Source organism: Pelophylax lessonae, assembly GCF_965119305.1.
Source record: "Pelophylax lessonae genome assembly, chromosome: 4".
NCBI lineage: Eukaryota > Metazoa > Chordata > Amphibia > Anura > Ranidae > Pelophylax > Pelophylax lessonae.
In genome coordinates, this window is record NC_138771.1 from 615,009,794 (window position 1) to 615,035,807 (window position 26,014).

The window sequence follows — 26,014 nt, forward strand, 5'->3', positions numbered from 1 at the left end:
TGGACCAAGAGTCAGCAGTAATGTGAATCTTCCTGCTGACTGCTCTGTCAAAGGAGGCAAAAACATTACCTTCCACATGATGGTAGAGAGCCGGAATGGTCTTACGTGAAAAGAAATGTATTTTTGGAACCTGCCACTGGGGTACAGCACATTCCACAAATTCACGAAAGGGAGCAGAGTCTACCAGATGAAAAGGCAGCAATTGTAGTGCTAGCAATTTGGCCAAGCTAGCATCAAGACGCTGAGCATGTGGATTAGTGATCGACCGATATTGTTTTTTTATTGCCGATACCAATACCAATATTTTGGTCATCGCATATCGGTATCGGCCCATATTGGCCAATATTTTTGTACATTCCCTCCCGCTCCTTGTAATGATAGCCGAGCGGCTTCTCAGCCGCATCGTTTGTCATTACAAGACCGCTGACCGTGGGCTATGGATGCCAGTACCGGGGCGATGCCTTTAGCTGTAGGCATCACTCTGGTACAAGCACTTTCCCAAAATATCGGCAATATTGGTCACCTTGGTGGCCGATTCCGATATATCAGGGAAAGTGCAGATGGTCCTTCGATATAATGGCTTTGCCGATAATCGGTAGATCCCTAATGTGGATGGCTGGGACAGTATTTTTTTCTACGGTTCAGAAACTGGGGTAGTGAAATTTGCCTGCTGGTGAAATCAAGTGGTGGTGTACTGCTAGCAGATTGGGTGCCAGTATCTGTGGCACTCATTGTTATACCATCATCCCTCTCAATGCAGGTTTTTGAGAAAACATGAGGTATAGTAGGGTTAGAGATCCCAGATGAGGAGCAAGGTGAAGTTTGCTTGTTTTTATCTTGTGGCTCTTTCAGGTGCTGTTGCCAACGGACTGCATGGCAGGTCGTCATATGTCTTGTCAAGCATGTGGTGCCCAAGCTGCTGGTGTTCTGGCCACGCTTGATCCACTTCAGACAGATATTGCAAACAGCAATGCTGTGGTCTACTACACATGTGTTGAAAAAAGCCCACACAAATGAACTTTTGGAAGTCCACAGGGAGTTTGCAGCACCCTGCACCTGTAGCACCAGGGTCTGTGGTGTGATGCAATAGGTAGGCTACTCCTATGGCGGCCCTTGGAGCACATCATGCCTTGTTGGAGTTGTGCCAACTCCTCCTCCTCCCCCTCACTTTCCTCCTCTATTCTCTCAGGCAAGCAAGTACAGTCAGTGACCTCATCATCCCCTCCCTCCTCGTCACTTGAGCAAACTTGGCAGTATGCTGCAGCTGTGGGAACATGACTGCTAGTTTCTTGTCCGTCACCCCCTCTCTCTAGGCTCATGTTACTCCCTTCATCAATCTGGGAACCAACATCACAGCATTCAAATTGCTGCGCATCCTCCAGCAGCATGTCACTGACACTATGATTGAAAAATTCAGGTGACTCCTCCGTGCATGATGTTGGGGGCGACAGAAGGAGTAGCTGTGGAGAAGTAGCCTGTGGAATGGGCCGCTTTGGCAGCTGTGGTGGAAGGCAAACTGGTATGAGCCTGGGTGACAGAGGACGAGGAGGATTAGGACGGCTTATTTATCCACTCCACCAACTCTTCTGCATGTTGTGACTGAATAACACTGCCAGCACCGGAAAAAAAGGATTGGCGTGCCCTGCCTGCACCATGTCTGTGACCACCACTTTTCGCCGTAGACACAGAGGCTGCTTGCCCTCTTTTCGTGGCCTGTGAGCATCTGCCTCTCCTTGTCAGCCTTTCGGACTTGATGTGGATTTTGGGGGGATTTTTAGTACTGGTTGATGAAATATATACTGCACTGCTGATATGTAATGAACTGACTGATAGATACCGTGGTGCATGAAAATAGATCGACAAAAGCCACATAGTGTAATCCTGTATAACTCCAATTTTATTCAATATCCCAAACAAACAGACCCTTCAAATATTGCACTCACATGGTAAGCATATATAAAAGCGTGTATAATGTGGTTAAGCTGCGTCATGTAGTCATTCCCCGCTTGTGAACCGCTCGCCGCCTGGTACCTGACTTACCAAACTTCCGGGTATGACGCGGGACGTACAGGGTAACCACGGTGACCGCGTGACCACGCCCTGACGCGTTTCGTCAGCAAGGACTTCAACTGAGGGCGTGGACACACGGTACGGTCACTTCAATTTATCATCCGAGGAAAAGGGCGGCGCTAGTTTACAATCCACTGACGTAGACCATACGGAGCCAATGTACTTCTGCCCTTTCCTCATCGATCAAGGTATTAGAGAGATATAGATATCAATATATGGTCTATACTGTCTATACTAAAATGACTAATAGATACTGAATACCCTGATATATATGAAAGTGGCCTATATATCTATATAGATATCAATGTATGGTCTATACTGAAACGACCAATAGATACTGAATGGCCTGATATATATGCTCAAGTGGCCTATCTATCTATAGAGATATCAATGTATGGTCTATACTGAACTGACTGATAGATACTGAATGGCCTAATATACACTCAAGTGCCATATATATATATATATATATATATATATATATATATATATATATATATATACTGTATATAGATATAGATATATAGAGAGAGAGATCAATATATGGTCTATACTGAACAGAATGATAAATACTGAATGCCCTAATAACTACTCAAGTGCCGGATGGTCTATACTGAACTCACCTATAGATACTGAATGGCCTAATATGTACACAAGGGCCCTGTATATACAGTATATATATATATATATATATATATATATATATATATATATATATATATATATATAGTGATGAGCCGAACAATCCCCTGTTCGGTTTACACCAGAACATCTTGAACAGGGGAAATGTTCTAGCGAGCATGCAAACTCCATTAAAGTCTATGGGACATGAACATGAAAAATCAAAAGTCCTAATTTTAAAGGCTTAAATACAAGTTATTGGCCCAAATAAGTGTACGGGACCTGGGTACTGCCCTGGGGGACATTAACCAATGCAAAAAAAATTTTTTTAAACAATTGTTTTTACAGGAGCAGTGATTTTAATAAAGAGAAACAATAAAAATGAAAAATTCCTTTAACCACTTTAAGACCGGAAGGATTTGCCCCCTTAATGACCAGGCCCTGTTTTGCGATTCGGCACTGCGTTACTTTAACAGACAATTGCGCGGTTGTGCGATGTTGTACCCAAATAAAATTGATGTCATTTTTTTCTGGGTTAAATGTGAGCCTAGAGTGCTTCTAACTGTGGGGGGGCATGGCTTGTGCAATGACCATAGAGACATGTGATCCTATATAGAAGGATCACATGAGCTCTGTGATCATTTCAGAGAGAAGAGCGGTCGGCTGTGTTTACAACAGCCGGCCATCCTTCTCTCTCAGCAGGGAGCGATCGTGGGTGTCAGGTGGCAATCGGAGCCGCGTGACCCGTGCATCGGCTTCCCTGCTGCCAAGTGGGGGGCCGGAGCGCGCCACCGGCGGCACGCACTCGCCCCCTAGCTTCCCACGCACGACCTACGTAGACCTACGTTGGTTTATGCAGGAGAGCCACCCTGCCACAGTAAATAGGCGACAAGTGATCGGGAAGGGGTCTAATATCGTGTCTGGGGGGCCCCCTTAATGTGCCTGTAAAGTAGTGCATTTTTGCGATGTTTGTAGCCTGCTGCAGCAATACTGACATTTCTAAAGGAAAAAATGTAATTTAAACTTGCTTGCGGCTGTAATGTATTGTCCTCTCCCGGAAATATAGGTAAAAAAGGTCCCCCCCCTCAGGTCTGGTATGGATATTAAGGGGAACCCCATGCCAAAAAAAAAATGCCGGCATGGGGTTCCCCCTAAAATCCATACCAGACCCTTATCCGAGCACACAGCTTGGATGGCCAGGATGGGGGTGGGTGGTTTGGAGAGGGGTCTCTTCCCAACAACCGTGGGCTGTGGTTTTGTGGGTCTACGGGGGGGGCTTAACAGAATCTGCCCCCCAGATCCCACCCCCCCCATGTGAATGGATATTGGGTATTTACCAAAAAAGTGTACAAAAAAATGAAGACAAAAGCCAGTTTTGGAAAAGTCCTTTATTAAAAAATAAAAAAATAGTGTCCCCCGATGATCAGTCGCCCGTCCACCTGAAAAACAGAAAAAAAAAAAGAAGAAGCTCCTGCTTCTCCGGACGCTTCCCGCACTCTGAGCTGCTTGGATTTTGACAGCTCTTTTATAGTGACCTGACGTCACAATGCACTGCTCAGGTGCAGTGAATAAATGAATAAATGACTGAAATTTGTCAATGTATGGTCTATACTGAACTGACCGATAGATACTGAATGGCCTGATATAAACAAACTGAAGTGGCTATATATATATATATATATATATGCAGTTGTGCTCATAAGTTTACATACCCTGGCAGAATTTATGATTTCTTGGCCATTTTTCCGAGAATATGAATGATAACACAAAAACTTTTCTTTCACTCGTGGTTAGTGTTTGGCTGAAGCCATTTATTATCAATCAACTGTGTTTACTTTTTTAAATCATAATGACAACAGAAACTACCCAAATAACCCTGATCAAAAGTTTAATACCGTGTATTGCCCCCTTTAACATCAATGTGAGCTTGAAGTCTTTTGTAATATTTGTACATGAGGATCTTTATCTTCTCAGATGGTAAAACTGGCCATTCTTCCTGGCAAATAGCCATTTCCTGTAAATTCTTGGGCTGTCTTGCATGAACGGCACATTTGAGATCTCCCCAGAGTGGCTCAATGATATGGAGGTCAGGAGACTGAGATGGCCACTCCATAACCTTCACTTTTTTCTGCTGTAGCCAATGAAAGGTCAACTTGGCCTTGTGTTTAGGATCATTGTCATGTTGGAATGTCCAAGTACGTCCCATACGCAGCTTCTGGGCTGATCAATGCAAATTTTCCTCCAGTATTTTTTGATAACTTACTGTATTCATCTTGCCATCAATTCTGACCAAATTTCCTGTGCCTTTGTTGCTCACACATTCCCAAAACATCAGCGATCCTCCTCCATTTTTCAGAGTAGGAATTGTGTACCTTTCATCATAGGCCTTGTTGACTCCTCTCCAAATGTAGCCTTTATGGTTGTGGCCAAAATGCTCAATTTTGGTCTCATCACTCAAAATTAATTTGTGCTCACTCCTTATTCTGCATCTTAAAATAGCCACACCACATGTTTCCAGAGAGTCCTGTATTTCCTCTGAAGTTATTTGTGGGTTTTTCTTTGCATCCCGAACAATTTTCCTGGCAGTTGTGACTGAAATTTTAGTTGGTCTACCTGACCGTGGTTTGGTTTCAATAGAACCCCTCATTATCCACTTCTTGATTAGAGTTTGAACACTGCTGATTGGCATTCTCAATTCCTTGGATATATTTTTATATCCCTTTCCTGTTTTATAAAGTTCAACTACCTTTTCCCGCAGATACTTTGACAATTCTTTTGCTTTCCCCATGACTCCGAATCCAGAAACGTCAGTGCAGCAATGGATGAAAGATGCAACGGTCTGTCAGGAGTCCAGAAACTCATTGACCTTTTATACACACACACTAATTACAAGCAAACAGATCACAGGTGAGGATGGTTACCTTTAATAGCCATTAAAACCCCTTTGGAGGAGGAGGAGGGAAAAAAAAAAACTTTTATAAGTCTGTTAGGTGGGCGGCGTGTGGTGCTGATCATTTAATGCAAGCTCAGTGCATATGTGTCTGCTTAATCTGCATTTAAAAAAGAGAAAAAAAATTTCCTTCATATTTAACTTTAAAATACAGCGTTTAGACAGACACTGCATTTCTAATCTGCTATTCAACAAGCAACAATTATTTATCAGATTTTCATTCATACGTTACAGTGCGATACACCCATTGCATACTGTTGTATTCTGCTTTGCAATAAAAACCCATTTAGGGGCAAAAAAAGTTGATTGCGGCCCTGTCTGCATATGTTACAGTGACATACACCCATTGCATACTGTTGTATTGCGCTTTGCAATAAAAAAAAAAACCCATTAAGGGGAAAAAAAAGTTGATTGTGGCCCTGTCTGCATATGTTACAGTGACATACACCCATTGCATACTGTTGTATTGCGCATTGCAATAAAAACCCATTTCAGGGAAGATCCAAAATTCTATAAATATGAGGAGAAGGTCAAATAAGGGACGTGGTCTGGGTCATGGTGTTGCTGGTGGAGCTCCTGTTGCAAGGAGAGGACGTGGTCAATCTGTGCCAGCTACACGCACAGGTGATACACCTTTCTCAGCTGCAAGTAGGCGACAGAACCTGCAGCAGTATTTGGCAGGGCCTAATGTGCCTCTACAAATGTTGAGGCCAGAACAAGTACAGGTGATATTAGATTGGGTTGCTGACAGTGCCTCCACTTCCTTCACATCGTCTCCCACCCAGTCTTCTGCTGAAAGATCTGAGTTGGCACCTGCAGCCGATGTCCATCAAACTTTCACCTCACCCCCTTGCAAATCAGCCAAGCAGTCTGAGCCCCAAGTCAACCAGCAGTCTCTTCTTCTTTTTGATGACTCTGTTAGCATGGTTTCCCAGGGCCATCCACCTATCCCTGCCCCAGAAGTGGAAGAGATTGAGTGCACCGATGCCCAACCACTTATGTCTCAAGATGAGTACATGGGAGGACCATCGCAGCACATCTCGGATGATGACGAAACACAGGTGCGAACTGCTGCGGAATTCCGAATTGTGGAGACCGACAAGGAGGGCAGGGGTGAAGACTGGGTGGAAGACAATGTGGAGGACGATGAGGTCCTTGACCCCACATGTAATGAACGTCATGCAGGTGACCTGAGAAGTTTGGAGGAAGAGGCGGTGGTCGCACAGAGCCACCAGCACAGCGGAAGAGGGAGCAGGGTGCAAAAGCGGAGCGGCCATGCCCTAGACACTACGCCTGCTACTGCCCAACGCAGCAAGGAACCGAGCACACCAAAGCCAGCTCACAGGAGTTCCCTAGAGTGGCAGTTCTTCAGACAATGTGATGATGACAGGACACGAGTGGTTTGCACGCTGTGCAATCAGAGCCTGAAGCGAGGCATAAACGTTCTCAACCTGAGCACAACCTGCATGACCAGGCATCTAAGTGCAAAGCACGAGCTGCAGTGGAGTGCACACCTCAAAAACCAAGAAAGGTCTCTGGCTTCTCCTGCTTCCTCTTCTGCTGCTGCAGTCTCGGCCTCTTCATCCACCTCTGTAGTGACAGTGGCACCTTCCACCCCGCAAACAGAGGATTCACCAGCAACACCACCACCTGGGTCACCAACAACCATCTCCACAATGTCCCATGGAAGCGTTCAGCTTTCTATCTCCCAAACACTGGAGCTGAAGAGGAAGTACCCCCCTACCCACCCGCGATCCCTGGCCCTGAATGCCAGCATTTCAAAATTCCTGGCCTTTGAAACGCTGTCATTCCAGCTGGTGGAGACGCAGAGTTTTAAAAGCCTTATGGCGGTGGCTGTCCCACAGTACGTCGTGCCCAGCCGCCACTACTTTTCCAGGCAAGCCATCCCTTCCCTGCACAACCAAGTGGGTGAAAAAATCAGGTGTGCACTGTGCAACGCCATTTGTGGCAAAGTCCACCTAACTACGGATACGTGGACCAGTAAGCACGGTCAGGGACGTTATATCTCCCTAACAGCACACTGGGTAAATGCAGTGGCGGCTGGGCCTGAGGCGGATAGCAGTTTGGCGCATGTCCTTCCACCACCGAGGATTGCAGGGGGCGCTTCAGTTTGCCTCCTGTTCCTAACTCCTCCTACTCTGCTTTCTCATCCTCTACCGCCTCCTCTTCTGGTCAGCGTAACACCTTCACCACCAACTTCAGCACAGCCAGGGGTAAACGACAGCAGGCAGTTTTAAAACTTGCCTGTTTGGGTGAAAAACCACACACCACGCAGGAGTTGTGGAGAGGCATTGAACAGCAGACCGATGAGTGGTTGCTGCCAGTAAGCCTCAAGCCCGGCCTTATGGTGTGCAATAACGGGCGAAATCTCATAGCAGCTCTGGGCCTAGCCGGTTTGACACACATCCCTTGCCTTGCGCATGTGCTGAATTTGGTGGTGCAGAGGTTCCTTATAAATTACCCCGATATGTCAGAGCTGCTGCAGAAAGTGCGGGCCATCTGTGTGCACTTTCAGTGTTCTCACCCTGCTGCTGCTCGCCTGTCAGCGCTGCAGCGTAACTTCGGCCTTCCCGCTCACCGCCTCATATGTGACGTGCCCACAAGGTGGAACGCCACCTTGCACATGCTGGCCAGACTGTGCGAGCAGCAGCAGGCCACAGTGGAGTTTCAGCTGCAGCACGCACGCGTGAGTCGCTCTGCGGAACAGCACCACTTCACCACCAATAACTGGGCCACCATGCGAGACCTGCGTGCCTTGTTGCGCTGTTTCGAGTACTCCACCAACATGGCCAGTGCCGATGACGCCGTTCTCAGCTTAACTATCCCACTTCTATGCCTTCTTCAAAAAACACTTTGGGCGATGATGGAAGAGGATGTGGCACAGGATGAGGAGGAGGAGGATGAAGAGGTAACATTTCCAAGGCTTTCAGGGCAGTCATTCGCAAGTGGCTCAGAGGGTGGGTTCCTGCACCCACAAACGCCAGGGACACATTTGTCCAGCAGGGGCACAGTTCTGGAGGATGACAAGGATGAGGAGGAGGAGGAGATGGAGGAGGATATGGAACCATGTTCATAGCAGGGTGGCACCCAGGCCAGCTCATGGCCATCACTGGTGCGTGGCTGGGGGGATACGGAGGACACAGAGGATACACCTCCCACAGAGGACAGCTTTTTGTTGACTCTGGGCAGCCTGGTACACATGAGCGATTACATGCTGCAGTGTCTCCACAATGACCGCCGAGTTTCCCACATAGTAACTTGTTCTGATTACTGGGTGGCCACCCTGCTGGATCCCCGTTACAAGGACAAAGTACCGTCCTTAATTCCCTCACCGGAGCGTGATCGGAAGATGCGCGAGTACAAGCGCACGCTGGTAGATGTGCTGCTGGTGGCATTCCCACCTGACAGTGGGGGCACAGTGGAAGCACAAGGCCAAGGCAAGGGAGGAGGAGGAAGAAGTCGCCAACGCTGCCAGGGCACCGCCAGCACCTCAGAAGGCAGGGTTAGCATGGCCGAAATGTGGAAAAGCTTTTTCAGCTCGCCACAACAAGCAGCAGCACCAGCTGCTGATATGGATCGTCTTAGCAGGAGGCAGCATTTCACTAACATGGTGGAGCAGTATGCGTGCACACGCCTAGACGTATTGAATGACGGGTCTGCCCCCTTCAACTTCTAGGTCTCCAAGTTGGGCACATGGCCTGAGCTTGCCATTTACGCCTTGGAGGTGCTGGCCTGCCCTTCAGCCAGTGTATTATCTGAACGGGTATTTAGCACGGCTAGGGGCGTTATCACAGACAAGCGCAGCCGCCTGTCTGGAGCCAATGTGGACAAGCTCACGTTCATTAAAATGAACAATGCATGGATCCCACAGGACTTGTCCATACCTTGTGCAGAATAGACATGTATACCGGCCTTACCCAGCCATTGCTGGATTTGATCTTTCTTACTCTTTTAGGGTGCACCTGAATTTAAAACATTTGTTTTATTAAAAACCAAAACCAGTGTTGGCTACCTCGTCTTCCTCCTCCACTGCCGCCGCTGCTTCCACCTACACCGCCATATCCACCGCCACCTCAACCTCCTACTTCATATGGGCCTCGTCCTCCTCCTACATCATTCAAGATGATTATTTTTTATTTTTCTGTTATTTTAAGTTATTTCCCTATCCACATTTGTTTGCAGAGCACTTGCCACGCTCTTAAGATGATTTTGCTGCCATTTGCAGCCCTCTAGCCCTTTCCATGTTTGTTTTAGAGCCATTTTAGTGCTCAAAAGTTCGGGTCTCTATTGACTTCAATGGGGTTCGGGATAGGGACAAAGTTCAGGTTAAGTCCGGTTCACGAACCCGGACTTTTTTTTCAACCTTGGTCGAACCCGCCGAACCCGAACATCCAGGTGTTCGCTCAACTCTACTTATGAGCACAACTGTATATATAGTACTTCATGGTATATACTGCACTGCTGAATACACTTCACATTCTGATCTCTTAAATTGTAAAAAGCATAAATCTCTGTCCCTGCTTAACTGACTGCTAGCAATGTCTTAACTAGACTACACTGCACTGTCTGATAAACCGACTGTCTGATAAACTGACTGTCTGATAAACTACAAATCATGTTCCTCTCTCTGCTTCAACCACTTCCTATCTTGCTCTCACACTGTACATGCCGCTGCTGTGTGAGCAGCCTTATTTATAGTGTGGGGCGTGTGCTTAGCCCCTGAGCCATGATTTACTAAAGGCAGCCTGCCTTTGTCCAATCATGGCAGAGATGATTTGACTGGACAAAGCATGGAGGTAAGGGTGCATGCTTTGGCCAATCACATAATGTACTGCAAGCGCGTGCGCAGTGCATTATGGATGCGGCGCTCTAATTTCCTGCAAAGAAGCACATTTGTTCGTCATTCGATGAACGGGCGAACAGCCAATGTCCGACTCAAACTCTAAGTTCATCCCTAATATGGACAGGCTAGGGTAGTATAGGGGCAGGCAAGGGTAGTATAGGGACAGGCTACGGTAGTATAGGGACAGGCTAGTGTAGTATAGGAGCGGGCTAGGGTAGTATATAGACAGGCTGGGGTAGTATAGGTACAAAAATCAATAGTATCACACCAAATTAACCCCAGTAGTTAAGGGGTGTCACATCTGACAATCCCCAAACCTATATACCCTGTCAATAAAGCCTATGGTAGGGTTAGGTGCAGTCCCATGACTTAGAGACCATACACAAAAAAAGGGGGGAGGAGAATTACTCCAAGTAGTCAAAGGGGACACACAGGTATTTAATTAAGGTACATTTTAATAAACATTAACCTACAAATTCCAATAGCATACTTGACCATCATCAAACATTTAAAAAGGACAACGTCAATTTAAAAAAATAAATGGGGGATGTAAACAGCTGTGCATGCTTTACCCTTCCGCTAATCATTCATTCAGCACATTCACCATATCTTCAATGAAGATTTCCCAGTATTCGTAAGTATACAGTGGGTACGGAAAGTATTCAGACCCCCTTAAATTTTTCACTCTTTGTTATATTGCAGCCATTTGCTAAAATCATTTAAGTTCATTCTTCTTCCTCATGAATGTACACATAGCACCCCATACTGACAGAAAAACACAGAATTGTTGACATTGTTGCAGATTTATTAAAAAAGAAAAACTGAAATATCACATGGTCCTAAGTATTCAGACCCTTTGCTCAGTATTTAGTAGAAGCCCCCTTTTGATCTAATACAGCCAGGAGTCTTTTTGGGAAAGATGCAACAAGTCTTTCACACCTGGATTTGGGGATCCTCTGCCATTCCTCCTTGCAGATCCTCTCCAGTTCTGTCAGGTTGGATGGTAAACGTTGGTGGACAGCCATTTTTAGGTCTCTCCAGAGATGCTCAATTGGGTTTAAGTCAGGGCTCTGGCTGGGCCATTCAAGAACAGTCACGGAGTTGTTGTGAAGCCACTCCTTCGTTATTTTAGCTGTGTGCTTAGGGTCATTGTCTTGTTGGAAGGTAAACCTTCGGCCCAGTCTGAGGTCCAGAGCACTCTGGAGAAGGTTTTTGTCCAGGATATCCCTGTACTTGGCCGCATTCGTCTTTCCCTCGATTGCAACCAGTCGTCCTGTCCCTGCAGCTGAAAAACACCCCCACAGCATGATGCTGCCACCACCATGCTTCACTGTTGGGACTGTATTGGACAGGTGATGAGCAGTGCCTGGTTTTCTCCACACATACCGCTTAGAATTAAGGCCAAAAAGTTCTATTTTGGTCTCATCAGACCAGAGAATCTTATTTCTCACCATCTTGGAGTCCTTCAGGTGTTTTTTTATCAAACTCCATGCGGGCTTTCATGTGTCTTACACTGAGGAGAGGCTTCCGTTGGGCCACTCTGCCATAAAGCCCCGACTGGTGGAGGGCTGCAGTGATGGTTGACTTTCTACAACTTTCTCCCATCTCCTGACTGCATCTCTGGAGCTCAGCCACAGTGATCTTTGGGTTCTTCTTTACCTCTCTCACCAAGGCTCTTCTCACCCGATAGCTCAGTTTGGCCGGACGGCCAGCTCTAGGAAGGGTTCTGGTCGTCCCAAACGTCTTCCATTTGAGGATTATGGAGGCCACTGTGCTCTTAGGAACCTTAAGTGCAGCAGAAATCTTTTTTTAACCTTGGCCAGATCTGTGCCTTGCCACAATTCTGTCTCTGAGCTCTTCAGGCAGTTCCTTTGACCTCATGATTCTCATTTGCTCTGACATGCATTGTGATCTGGAAGGTCTTATATAGACAGGTGTGTGGCTTTCCTAATCAAGTCCAATCAGTATAATCAAACACAGCTGGACTCAAATGAAGGTGTAGAACCATCTCAAGGATGATCAGAAGAAATGGAAAGCACCTGAGTTAAATATATGAGTGTCACAGCAAAGGGTCTGAATACTTAGGACCATGTGATATTTCAGTTTTTCTTTTTTAATAAATCTGCAACAATGTCAACAATTCTGTGTTTTTCTGTCAGTATGGGGTGCTATGTGTACATTCATGAGGAAGAAGAATGAACTTAAATGATTTTAGCAAATGGCTGCAATATAACAAAGAGTGAAAAATGTAAGGGGGTCTGAATACTTTCCGTACCCACTGTATAGTAGTCTATTCACAGAGAAAGAATGGCTTCAGAATGGGGTTGGGTAAAGACAGTCAATTCTCAGGTATCCCAGATTTAAACGCCATCCATGCATAAATGCCAGGTTCCTCCATACATCTTGACAGTAAAGTGATGAGACTGTAAAAACTATTCCAGACGGCCTGGCATAAATAATATAACAGTCCAGTAATGCAGGTAGATGGAAGGTAGATACTGATATCAGTAACCCCTATTGGTTCAAGGTTCCCAACCAGGGAACGTTCCCACTTGAGAGCTCGAAAGAAACTGGCATGATTGGCCAGTGAAACGCGTCAGCATTCACGTCACGCTCACGTGACAAACGGGGGAAGACTGCAGCGACTACACTTACCAGACCGGATCGGATGTCACAATTACGTCACGAATGTTTGACAGCTTGCCAGGTGCCCCTTATGGCCAATGACTGCGTGGAGGAGAGGCTGAAAGGACACGTGATCCGGATCTGACGCCACACAGAAGGTACTCAGGAAGAGTACCCAGCGGCTCCAAACCTAGGGACTTTAAGAAGGAGCAGGTATGGTTGGGGAACGTTTCACATTTTTATTGTTATTTCTCATTTTTATGGTTTCACTTTAAGCATCAGCAAATTCCTGCTCATTTCAAAATGATGTTTTTTACTATTTTTTTTCATTCATTCATGTCCCCCAGGGCAGTACATAGACTCCCATAACCATTGTATGCATAATTACTTGCAAATAAGTCTTCAAAATGGGCACTTTTTTCCAGTTAGGACTTCAATCGGGTTCGTTATTCAGTTCCAAACATTTGCTATGTTCAAAGGTTCTGCCGCAAACCGAACAGGGGGTAATTCGGCCCATCTCTACTAACAAAGAACCAAACTGGTGGAGACATTTGAAGGCATAAAATGTTCTTTATTTTGTAGAAAAAGTAAAACTGAAATGTGAAAAATAAACAGTAAACAGTAAATATATTGTTTGACTTGCTGGTATTAATCATTGAAGTATATAGGGAGCCTTCATTTTCCACAGCCAAACATGGACAGATCATCAGAAAGGCTGTAGAAATCCTCACACAGCTCCTCATACTCCTCATCCTGACACTCCCTTTTGTTTGGCCACCACTCAACCCAGGATCTGCTCCCAATGATGTAGGTATACCTAGAAGAATAGATGAGAAATTAACAACAAAGGTCATCAGTGAAGGCTTTCAGCCAACCAGGTCATAAGATATCTACAGATAGTGTATCAAAATTAAAGAGACTTACTGATTGTTCATGAAAACCTTTAGAGCCTATTAACACCTATGTGTTAAGGTTACCACAATGTATGACAATGTACTGTAAATTACACAGTGCAGAACCAGAGGCATAGCAAATCAGTAATGGGGAGGAGAGGGTTAATGGGTAAGAACAGCTGAAGGGATATCTAAATTATTACTAATCCTTTACTTTGCCTGCCTTTTTTGGAAACCGCTTCCAGACTTTAATTCTGTTTAAATATAATGCAGTATTTTATTTAGCCAGCAGGTTGAACTGTAGTCTTTCTTTTAGGACTGCACCACTATCATTTTTGTAACCCAATTTGAGTACCGATACTTTTACTTGCCGATACCAATTACCGATACTTACCGCTTAGGAAGAGTATGTAGAGGGGTGTTTTTTTTTTGGGGGGGGGGGGGTTAAAAAGTTGGGTAAGGCTGGGGTGAGGGCAGGGTGGGGGGGAGTAGGGGGTAAGTGAGGGCAGGGTAGTTGAGGGTGGGGTGGGATAGGGGTTGAGGGCTGGGGTGTTTGGGATGCAGCTTCTCATGCAGGTGGAACCCCTGGAGCTGGTAGCCTGTGACCAGCTGAGCACAGCTGATACATCTGGTCCTGTCCCTTCCTCATGGGCAACTGGGGCTAGGGGGAACTCAGTGGGGGGGGGGGGCGGAAGTAGAGCGGGAGGGGACTTCAAAATTCTGTGCACCAATGAGCTACTCCCCCACTGTGCAGCTTCTTCTTTTTTTTTTAATATCTCTAGGTCCCCTATATTCAGTGGTTGCCGGGGGACAGACTTTTTAAGCCCTTTTGGGTTTAGGCAGGGGCTCCCGACTGGCCCCAGTATACTGATATAGAAGAGGCTGGGCCTCAATATAATTGTGCGGAGCACTGCTGCGGATTAATCCCCTAAATCCAAAAAATAAATAAATAAATTGTCTGCTTTCTGTCCCCCGGCACTCACTGAACAAAATGAACTCTGAGAAGTTTTTTTTTTTAATAGCTCTGCACAGCGGATTAGTTCATTGGTACACGGAATTTTGGAGCCCCCACCCACTCTACCTCCCCCTCCTCCACACCTCACTGAGTTTGCGGAGCTGCGCCAGGACAGGAAGGCTGGAGGCTGGTGTGGTATTAGCAGTGGGGGAGGAGATGGGGCAGAATTGAAAGCTGGCAGGAAGGGAGGAGGAGGCGGGGAGGAGAATCCCGCAGACAGCTGGTTGTCCTGCTCCATAACAACCGATGATAGCCGGCATCCTTTTCTTTACATTTTAGCTGTTAGCGGGAAAATCCTGCTGACAGCTGATAGAACCGAGCCAGAAGGTATCGGTTTTGAGTATATGAGCATTTGCACGAGTACTGATACTCGTGCAAATGCTTAGTATCGGCACCATTACCAATACCAGTATCGCTGCAACTCTACTTTTTTTTTTTTTTTTCAAATATTCAGCTATTTCAGCTTTTAACTGTGCTAAATAAAGCTGTTGCCAACAGAAATTGAATGCGTCATAACAATGGAGTGAGCGCCCTTCATTAGATGGCTAAAAAATTGTTAAAGTAAGGGTTGGGAGCTAAACTGGGTTGTGGACGTGTTTGTGATGGGTCTAACATAGCCTTGTTGGTTCACATAAAAAAATCAATGGCAAGTGATATAGACCGCTTTATTTATCTATGTTTGAAATTGTATATCACCACAATCTGAAATATACAGTGGAGGAAAAAAAAAAACCTACCATTAAAATTCAAATACTTTTTAACAGTGAGACACAGAATAACAACCACCAAGTACTGAGGTCAGACGTTTCTTGCAGTTGGCCACCAGGGTTGCACAAATCTCAGGAAGGATTCTCTCCAAGTCAATAAGGTTTTGAGGCGGATGTTTGGTAACTCGAACCTTTAGCTCTCTCCACATATTTTCTATGGGTTAGGGTCTAGAGACTGGCTAGGCCACTCCAGGACCTTAATGTGCTTCTTCTTGAGCCACTCCTTTGTTGCCTTGGCCATGTGTTTTGAGTCATTGTCATGCTGGAATACCCATCCACAACCCATTTCCAAGATTTGACAGTACATGGCCCTGTCCATCATCCCTGTGTGGTGAAGTTGTCCTGTCCCCTTAGCAGAAAAACACCTCCAAAGCATAATGTTTCCACTTCCATGTTTGATTGTGGGGATGGTATTCTTGGGGTCATAGGCAGCATTCTTTCATCTCCAAACACGGCGAGTTAGGTTGATGCTCAAATTTGATCTCATCTGACCACAACACTTTCACCCAATTCTCCTCTGAATCATTCAGATGTTCATTAGCAAACTTCAGACAGGCCTGCACATGTGCTTTCTTGAGCGGGGGGACCTTGCTCATTGCATAGTGTGTTACCAATTTTTTTTCTTGGTGAATATGGTTCCAACTGCCTTGAGATCATTGACAAGATTCTTTTGTGTAGTTCTGGGCTAATTTCTCACTGTTCTCATGATTCTTGAAACTCCACGAGGTGAGATCTTGCATGGAGCCCCAGACCGAGGGAGACTGACAGTTATTTTGTGTTTCTGCCTTTTGCGAATAATTGCACCAACTGTTGTCACCCTCTCACCAAGCTGCTTGGCAATGGTCTTGTAGCCCATTACAGCCTTGTGTTGGTCTACAATTTTGTCCTTGACATCCTTGTGACATCCTTGGACAGATCTTTGGTCTTGGCCATGGTGGAGAGATTGGAATCTGATTGATTGCTTCTGTGGACAGGGGTCTTTTATACAGGTAACAAGCTGAGATTAGAAGCAATCTTTTAAAGGGAGTGCTCCTAATCTCAGCTTGTTACCTGTATAGAAGACACCTGGGAGCCAGAAATCTTGCTGATTGATAGGGGATCAAATATGTATTCCACTCATTAAAATGCAAATCAATTTATAGCTTTTTTTAAATGCATTTTTCTCGATATTTTTGTTGCTATTCTGTCTCTCCCTGTTAAAATAAACCTACCATTAAAATTATAGACTGATCATTTCTTTGTCAGTGGGCAAACGTACAAAATCAGCAGGGGATCAAATACTTTTTTCCCTCATTGTAGTCTCTAAGCAATGTGGTTACTGTATCACAAAGTTTGTTAATCGAGATCGGTGAGTTTAAGGGGGAACCTGCACAGAGAAGGTTTTTTTATCTTAATGCAGAGAATAAATTAGGTTAAAAAAAAAAAAAAAAAAAACACCTTTAGCCTTTACAACCACTTTAAAATTCCCTGATTTAGGCAAAATGGTTTTCAATCTATGAGACCAGTAGTTAAACTCCTAATGCTTTTACAACACGTACTTATTTGCTGCTGTTTCCCACACATCATTGAAACTGCCAAAAATGATGTAATCCAGCCCTTTCTTAAACTCCAAGGCCTTCCGACATTTAACATGAGCGATGAAGGTTCGTTTCTGGCCCTGAACATTTTCATCCGTTCCTATAAATGTCAGGGAAGACAAAGGTTAAATGTTACCAATCAAAAAACAAGCGGTAGCACACTCTTTTGTAGCCATCTTTCATTTTACTTTTGGATGCTAAAACTAAAATATGTAGACGGGGCCACATGGTGCTATGAGGAAGGCTGTCATAGCCAAAATGCGTTAGCCTATTATGTTTGTATATAGTAAATAAATATTCATGTTTCGATGGAGGTTACCAAGTAGCCAGCTGAATTTAATTATATTCCTTGTGGAGACACTTCAGAAAGAGCACCGGCTTGACCACTAGAAGTCCTGCAGTTGAGCGAGAGGAAAGTACCATTTTCTCAGTGGCAAAGTATTTGCTTAACAGTCCCAAAGCAATTTTTAGCGTTTCCCTGACAGGTGCAGCAACTCTCAGTAATGTGGCGGCACAGTGGAATAGTTGCAGCTCTGAAACAGTCATAGGGCTTATGTTACTTAAGTGGCATCTTGTTTGAGAGGGGTGGCTATTAGGCAAAGTACCGGTGTAGAAGGCACAATGCAGCCTGGTGGCAAAATTCCTTATCCCAGCTCTAAAGTCCAGATTTTGAGGAGCCAACGGAGGTATCCATTCTCTTTTCCTCATCAGGAACCTTTCCCTAGCCTAGATGCTCTGTCCCTGACCAGTATGAATCCTGTCCCTAATCTACCCTCTTTACTGTGTGCCAACTGCAGCGGGACAGCGCTATTTATTAGCATTGCCCTCACTAAATATGGCTGCCGAGGTCATCCCATGGTGCAGCATCCAATCGGACCACTGCTTTCCTGGTGACACCTCTGGAGGCTTCAGGGGAACAAAGTTCCTCTCATACTCAATCCCCTCTGTGCAGCAGTCTGCAGAGGAGAGGATCTGTCTACAAGTAAATTTGCATTAATGGGGGTATTTCATTGTCTCTGGTATATATGGACACTCCTAAACGCTGAACTCTATCTCTACAACTTAAACGCCCAATAGACAAAATACAATTCAGCATATCAACCCCCCCCCCCCCCCCTAGAATTTCTGGTTTTGGCCATCTTGAGTATGGACAGATGATTCATGTAGCATTTACTTCCTGGAATCAATCTGCCCTTAGCTTAGGCATGCAGGCTGGAGGGGGTGCTTAGCTGAGAAAACCCCTCCCCCCCTCCTGAAGACTCCTGGGATGTATCAAATTGTTTGCCTAGGTATGAAAACCAGGAAGTAACTGAGGAAATGTAAAAAAAAAAGTTTAACACAAGTAAATATGACATACTTTCATATCTATTCACTAATGCAAACAGCATAACGATTAATAATAATCAGGGTTGATTGAGAGAGTGAAGTTCCACTGTTGGTGGCTCTGTAGGCACCACCTAGTTTGACAAACGTTTATTTCAAAATCGAATAAGCTAGGTGGAAAATATTCATTTGAACAGTGACTACATCCTATCCAGTGTGGATACAATGGAATTTCCTCCATCAAATCTACTTTGGAAGAAATTGATGGATGAATATCACAAGTATTTGCCCAGTCCTTATACATTCTGACAGTATTTAGCTTAAAGTATAACTGAGCCTCGGTTCACATTTATGCGATGCGGGAAGGCTGCGAATCCGCAGCCTGTTCCCGCATCGCACACGCACCCCCGGCAGTTCACACTGCCATATGCGATACGCTGGGGGTGTCAATGTAATGTTAACGACACCCCCAGTTTGATCGCATATCGCAGTGCGATCGTGCAGTTCGCACAGGATCGGATCGCACAAGTGTGAACCGCTGTGCGATCCGATCCTGATGCGGCTGCCAAAAAGGGTCCCTGTGCGTGTTTGCTGCGGCTGCGGTGCGAATTTAGCCATACAAACTGTATGGCTAAACTCGCACCGCACAGCCGATCGCATGTAATGTCGGAGCAGTGCGCTCCGACATTACATGCGAACCCCGCACACGTACAAGTGTGAACCGGGGCTAAAGGCAAAACTGTTTGTATCCCCATTGGGGAGATTCACTCTCTCAATTTGTCCTATTTACCATTATCATTAAAATGTGAAAGTAAAAGAACATCCTAAATTTTGGGTTGACATCAGAATAAAAATGGTTTGGGACTCTTCCACTACTACTACTACTGGAAACACTGATGACACCCAAGGATTTCCTCACTTTGGAGGGATTTCATATCACTTCCTGTTTTAGCTATGGGATAGGAAGTGACGGGAAATCTCCCCAATGGGACACAAGTGGCAAAAAAAAAAAAACTTACAGGGGTTACAACCCTCCTTTACTCTATCCAAATTGAAATAAAAAAAAAGTTTAGTTAGATACTTTATTAAACTTCCATTAGCCCACTAGCCCAACACATACATTTTTAAATACTAACCACAATGTACAAAGCCATCCACAACATCTCCCCCAGCTACATCACCAACCTCATCTGCAGATATCATCCAAATCGTCTTCTCTGCTCCTCCCAAGACTTATTGCTCTCTATCTCCCTTGTTACCTCATTCCACACTTGCCCCCAGGACTTCTCCAGAACCTTCCCATCCTCTGGAACTCCCTAACCCACTATGTCGGGTCAGCTCCTACCCTGTCCGCCTTTAGGTGATCCTTGAAAACTAATTTGTTTAAGGAAGCCTACCCTCCTTCAGCTAAGAACTGTACTTGAGTCACCTTCATCAGATCGTCCCTTGAAGCTATTTTGTACCACCTCCCCCTCCCTTTAGATTGCAATGTCCACGAGCAGGGCCATCCTATTCCTTTTGTATCGAACTTTATTGTAATCGTACTGTCCATCTTTACATTTACTACACTTTGGCCATTGGTTGGTGGTAATGATCATAAGAAATTAACATATTAATCAAAATATAAGTCAGAATTTGTGAGGGTTGGGTGAATGTTTGTGACATTTGTCCAGCATTTTTCTTTATAAATAGACCTCTTAGTGTGGGTTGGAAATCAATTGTTAAATTTTTTCACTTTTTCTCTCACAGACATTATTAGGGCTGTAGAATTTGACATGTGGCACTGTCATTGAGTTAAATGCAGCTGTAGTGTGATTTTTTTTTATTTATTACAAATTTCACCCTGGGATTGAAAATAAAGAAAACAGCAGATGCTCATGAGGCGGCAGGATTGCCTCCTGAATGCCTGCCAACTGCTGCTATATCGCCCTCATTAGGCGACCCACCATGGATTGTTATTCAGAGAGTGGTAAGCAATTAGGGACGATCGAACTTTTGAAAAGTTTGGTTCGACCAGAACACCCGAATTTCCCGAAAGTTCGGTTCAGATTACCGGACCCCATTGAAACCAATGGGACCCGAACTTTGGGAATCAAAAAACACCATTTTGAAGCCCTAAAACCTAATAAGTGCCCCTAAAAAGTGCCTAGGGTTCTGGGTCATGTCCCAGGGACTATGAATCAGGCAAAAAAAAGTTCTTAAAAATTGTCGCTTTTGATAGAGAGACAATTATTGAAAAAATTATTGAAAAAAAAAAAAAAATTTCTTTGGATTTAGCATAAATAATCCAAAACATCCAACTAAGCAAGAACAGAGTCCTTCAAAAGTCTTTGTTTATGTAGTGCCAGAGCTGGTGGTGGTGACATTGTACGGTGGTTCCTATAACTGACACCAATGACCCTGCATTAAAGGCACTGTGTATTGCTCTGGCACTACATAAACAAAGACTTTTGAAGGACTCTGTTCTTGCTTAGTTGGATGTTTTGGATTATTTATGCAATTTATGCACTTTATTTATTTGCACTTTATGAAAGGAGGGTAACACTATCCCTGCACTACTGAAATTCTAAGAAAAATAATCTGGTTTTTTTTGATGAATTTTAATTTATGTATAGTTGTCACTGAGGCTTTATCAACTGTGCGATGTGAAATTCACCTGCAAAACGCTGTGCGACCCAAAGTTGTCGCTAAATACAGCAGATGTGTGTATCGCTGAAATGTATTTTGCACAATAGCTGACTAGCAAGCATGTATACCTGCTGTAGATATATCAGCAGTGCAACGTGCTCACTAGACGGAACCCTGACACTTAAAGCTATCCCTACAAAAACTAGATTATTGAATCTAACTATAGTGGTATATAGTACCCTAACTACACTGCATATCCCTTTCATCACACTAAAAGAACATCTCCATACAGCAGAAGATAATTTCTAACTGACACTGTCCCTTTAATTTTTTTTTTTTTTTTTTTTCTAACTCAAACAGCACAATTGCTGTATTTCTAACTACACTGACAATCTTTCTGTAAGCTGACTGCTCTTCTGCTGATGTGGAGCTTTACAAGCAATCGGCTATGCAGCAAACGTTGTTTAACACAGCAAGAGAAAAACAAATGCTTCCATTCTCTTCCAAAGCCTCTGTATTACATTACTAGAGGTTAGGCGGGGCTATGTTATATACTGGGGGGTTTATTCATTCCTGATTGGCCTCTGGTCCCTGTAGTCACTCCAATCACTTTCCTAGCAGACTCCTGCCCCCTCATTGGCTTTTACTGACGTTTTTGAGCCAATCAGGGGGTTTTAAAGCCCACTTCTTGTCCCATTGCATTTTGGACGGTTCTGGGGACCGAATTCCGAACTTTTACCACAAAAAGTTCAGAATTCGGCCGAATTTCGAACACCCAATGTTCGGGTCGAACAGATGGTCGACCCGAACTGTTCGATCATCCCTAGTAAGCATTTCTGCCTGTCTGTAAGAGAAACACACAATGGTTGCACAAGAAAATATCATTTGCTACATTACCGTTCTTAAAGACATTTGTAATATGCATTTGGTATCGGTCAAAGTCCTTGGCATACTCTGTGTCCAAAAGAGTTGCTTTGTACACTATCAAGAGAATGAGAATATTAGTTATATATCTAAATAAATCACCTGCGATCGGTGAAAATTTATATAAATGAATAAAAGCAGCTAGCATAAATTTGTTGGTGAAAAATAAAATTATATACAAAATTCTAATATAAATGCATTGCTTTCTCATATAAAATTCTTTATAGAGTCTTTCATGTTTAAAACATAGCAGATCTCCAGGTTAGAAAAAAAAGCACCTCCACTAGTGCACTCCAAGCTTCTTAACCTCCGAATTGGATCACCCACAAAAAGTGATCAATAGCGCTTAATTACAAATCAACCCAGAACTGATTATTCAGGATAACCTACTGTTGCCTTAAAATCCTATCCTAAAATCCAGGAACACTCCACCAGAAGCAGCATCCAACACTATCAAGAAGTATTCAAAAAATATATAACAAGACACAGGACAAACAAAGACAAAACAGACAAAAAGACAAAGACAGTTGGGACTTTAAATGAGGCGGTGCCTGCCCAAGGCTAGCCGCCTCCATCCCTGTTCATTGTATGAGGGGGGAAGGGGAATATGAAGGATAAGAAGGGGGATAAAAGGGATAATTCAGGGGATCGGCATGTTGGTAGAATCTATATAATGTGGTATAAATTATATATAAAAAATAAATATGACATAGCATCAATGTAAAATAGTTTATAGAAAAGCCGATGCCCTATATAGGTATTAATAAGGTAAAACGGGAAAGGGGGGGACAAAAACGGGACTTTAAATGAGGTGTGCGGAGTCAGTGGTCACAATAAAGAATGCAATTGTATAAAGATACAGGTTTTAATGTATGTCATGAAGGAATAGCATATATAGCATAAACACATAGATACAGGTAACATCAACAATACATGTGTGAAATGGCACAGTCCCAATGTAATAAAAGGCATCGTAAATACCAAGTCATAACTCAAGAAATACACAATGAGAAAAATAGATTAATTATCCCTTTTATCCCCCTTCTTATCCTTCGTATTCCCCTTCCCCCCTCATACTATCAAGAAGTAACCAGGCTCCACCCAACGCGTTTTGTCATGAAACCTGATGACGTCTTTTCATGACAAAATGCGTTTGGTGGAGCCAGGTCACGTGACGTTGCCAGACACTGGAGTTGGCCATTGTTTTAGTTGGAAACTTTTTTATGAATTTTGATTACATGCAGATTTTATCTCCTGCATTTGTGAGTATTTTGATACTACTTTAAATAAATGTCTGAAAGTCTTTAACCACTTGCCGACCACCTACAGTATATTTACTGTGGCAGTCAAACGCTCCGGAGCAAACCGACTTAGTACAACATTGCTCGCCCAGGAGCCTGTAGGGGGCGTGCGCGCACGGCCGGAGGCGCACTCTTGCCCCCGCTCGTTCACTGACATCCCCGCGCAAGTGACCCATGTCCGCCGGCCACTCGCGATCTCCCACAGGAGAGGGAGAAAGGCAGACGGTAGACGTAAACACAGCCATCTGTTATTCCCCCTTAGATCATGACAGAGGCTATGCGATCCTGCTATGTAGGATCGTATGTCTCTGTTATGATCTAACAAGCCACGCCCCTTGACAGTTAGAATCACGCCCCTAGGGACACATTTAACCCACTGATCACCAATAATGTTAACCCCTTCCCTGCCAGTGTCATTTTTACAGTAACAGTGCATATTTATAGAACTGATTACTGTAGTAATGTCAATGGTACCCCCAAAAGTGTCAAAAATGTCAGTCAGGGGTCTGATCTGTCCGCCACAATGTCGCAGTCCAGCAAAAAAAAAGAAAATCGCAGATCCCCACCATTACTAGTTAAAAAAAAAAACAATAAAAATTACATAAATCTTTCCCGAAGTTAGTAAACGCAATAAATTTTGCGAAAAATATCAAAATACGCTTATTGCGATTTTTTTTACCAAAAATATGTAGCAGAAAGCAAATTGGCCTAAAATGTTAAAAAATTTAGATTTTTACATTTTTTTTTAGAATTTCACATAAAAAAAATGTGAAAAATATTGTTATTTTTTTTAAAATTGTTGCTCTTTTTTGTATGTGGGTAGGTGGTCCCTGCGCTATCGGAGGTATTTTGGGTCCCTTCTTACTGCTGCACCACTATACTGGTACCAGAATCCAGTTAGTAGAAATTAAAATGTGGGGGTGTGTGGCACGCTTCAGAAGTGGAGCTCATTTAAATAATTAAATAATTAAATAAATTAAATGGTGAGTGTGCTAAAATTTTCAATTCCTTATCCTCGTGATTTGTACATAATAATGAAACTTCAATTAAAACGACATATAATTAATTCAATAAATAAATAAAGTGTTGATCCCAGTATTCCAAACTATAAAGTGCTGAGTGCTTAAAAACTTCAAAATATTTCAATAAATCTCTATAAAATTCATAAATAAAGTGCAAATTCCAGTGATTGTCCGTTTTTTTCTTTCCACCACTAACAAATAAAATCCAACTGTGTCTCTTCAACTTGTCACAAAGTGCTTCTGTGCAAAGTAAAGTGCAGTGACTTGTTCCTCCACCAGGTGTCACCTCTAGGTGTTCTAGACTCTCACCTTAATGAAGTGTATCAATCGTCTGAATGTGTATATTTCTCCCCCGATTGGATAGTGGTTGGCCTGGGTTGACTGTCTGCAGAGTCCTGCTCGTGGTCCCCGGGGCCCTCTCCAGATTCGTATCAGGGTGCTTTTTATCCTCAGGTCTCCTAATCTCCTAGCGCGATCTCAGGGCGTATTAAGCATAAAGGACCATCATGGTGTAGTATTTAAAAACTTCTTTATTCATACATAAAATCATTAAACTTACAATTTTCCAGCTTGTTATGGGCGTATAATAAGTCGTAGGTAGCGTTGGGAGTACTCGGCTCCGGTCCGTAACGTCACTTCCGGTTATTCTCGTTGCTCTTTTTTGTTTATAGCGCAAAAAGTAAAAATCGCACAGGTGATCAAATACCACCAAAAGGAAGCTCTGTTTGTGGGGAAAAAAGGCCACCAATTTTATTTGGGTACAGCGTCGCACGACCGCGCAATTGTCCGTTACAGTCACGCAGTGCAGAATCGCAAAATAGGGTCTGGTCTTTGAGCAGCGAAATCCTCCGGGGCTTAACTGGTTAATACTGATGGATCAATGAGAACAATGAGGTTCTTTTTTGATTATTGATGGTGTTGGATGCTGCTTCTGATGAAGTGTTCCTGGCCATAGGATTTTAAGGCACCAGGAGGTTATTCTAAACAATCGGTCCTGGGTTGATTTGTAATTGAGCGCTATAGATAGCTTTTTGTGGGTGATCTACATGGGTAAGAGGCTTGGAGTGTTACTTATTGGTGGAGGAGTACTTCAATCACCCTTTTGTGTCCATAAGTGCACTAGTGGAGGTGCATTTTTTCCCAATGTGAAACATTAACTAGGGGTGAAAAATACAATATAATTGTAATACATGTGAAAATTTAGCAATACCATTTTTGAAGGGCACAGTCCTTGGATCTTAAGTATCTATGTAAACAGCCCCAAAAGTCAACATATCCAAGGAGTCTGTCCAATTAAAACTAATATTTCATTTACAGAAGGAACCAGTCACTGGATACTTACATTTCCTGGGGTTTGCAATAAAAAGCTTTAGGTCAAGCTTTGTTCCTGTCCACCTTCATATTTTGGGTATTCCCACTTACCTTGTGATATTC

At 43.8% G+C, this 26,014-nt stretch overlaps 1 protein-coding gene across 1 annotated transcript in view; it reads right to left on the minus strand.

The window, feature by feature from the left end:
* Positions 1-13,680: 13,680 nt before the first annotated feature.
* Positions 13,681-26,014, minus strand: part of LOC309553570 (venom factor-like) — a 424,228-nt gene continuing 411,894 nt past the window's right edge. Inside the window, exons 39-41 of the mRNA XM_082254842.1 lie at positions 22,231-22,314; positions 17,344-17,482; positions 13,681-13,947 (exon numbers count right to left, since the gene is read on the minus strand). Coding sequence (XP_082110968.1) covers positions 13,806-13,947; positions 17,344-17,482; positions 22,231-22,314 — 365 coding nt within the window. The 3' untranslated portion in view covers positions 13,681-13,805. The remainder of the gene's footprint in view (positions 13,948-17,343; positions 17,483-22,230; positions 22,315-26,014) is intronic.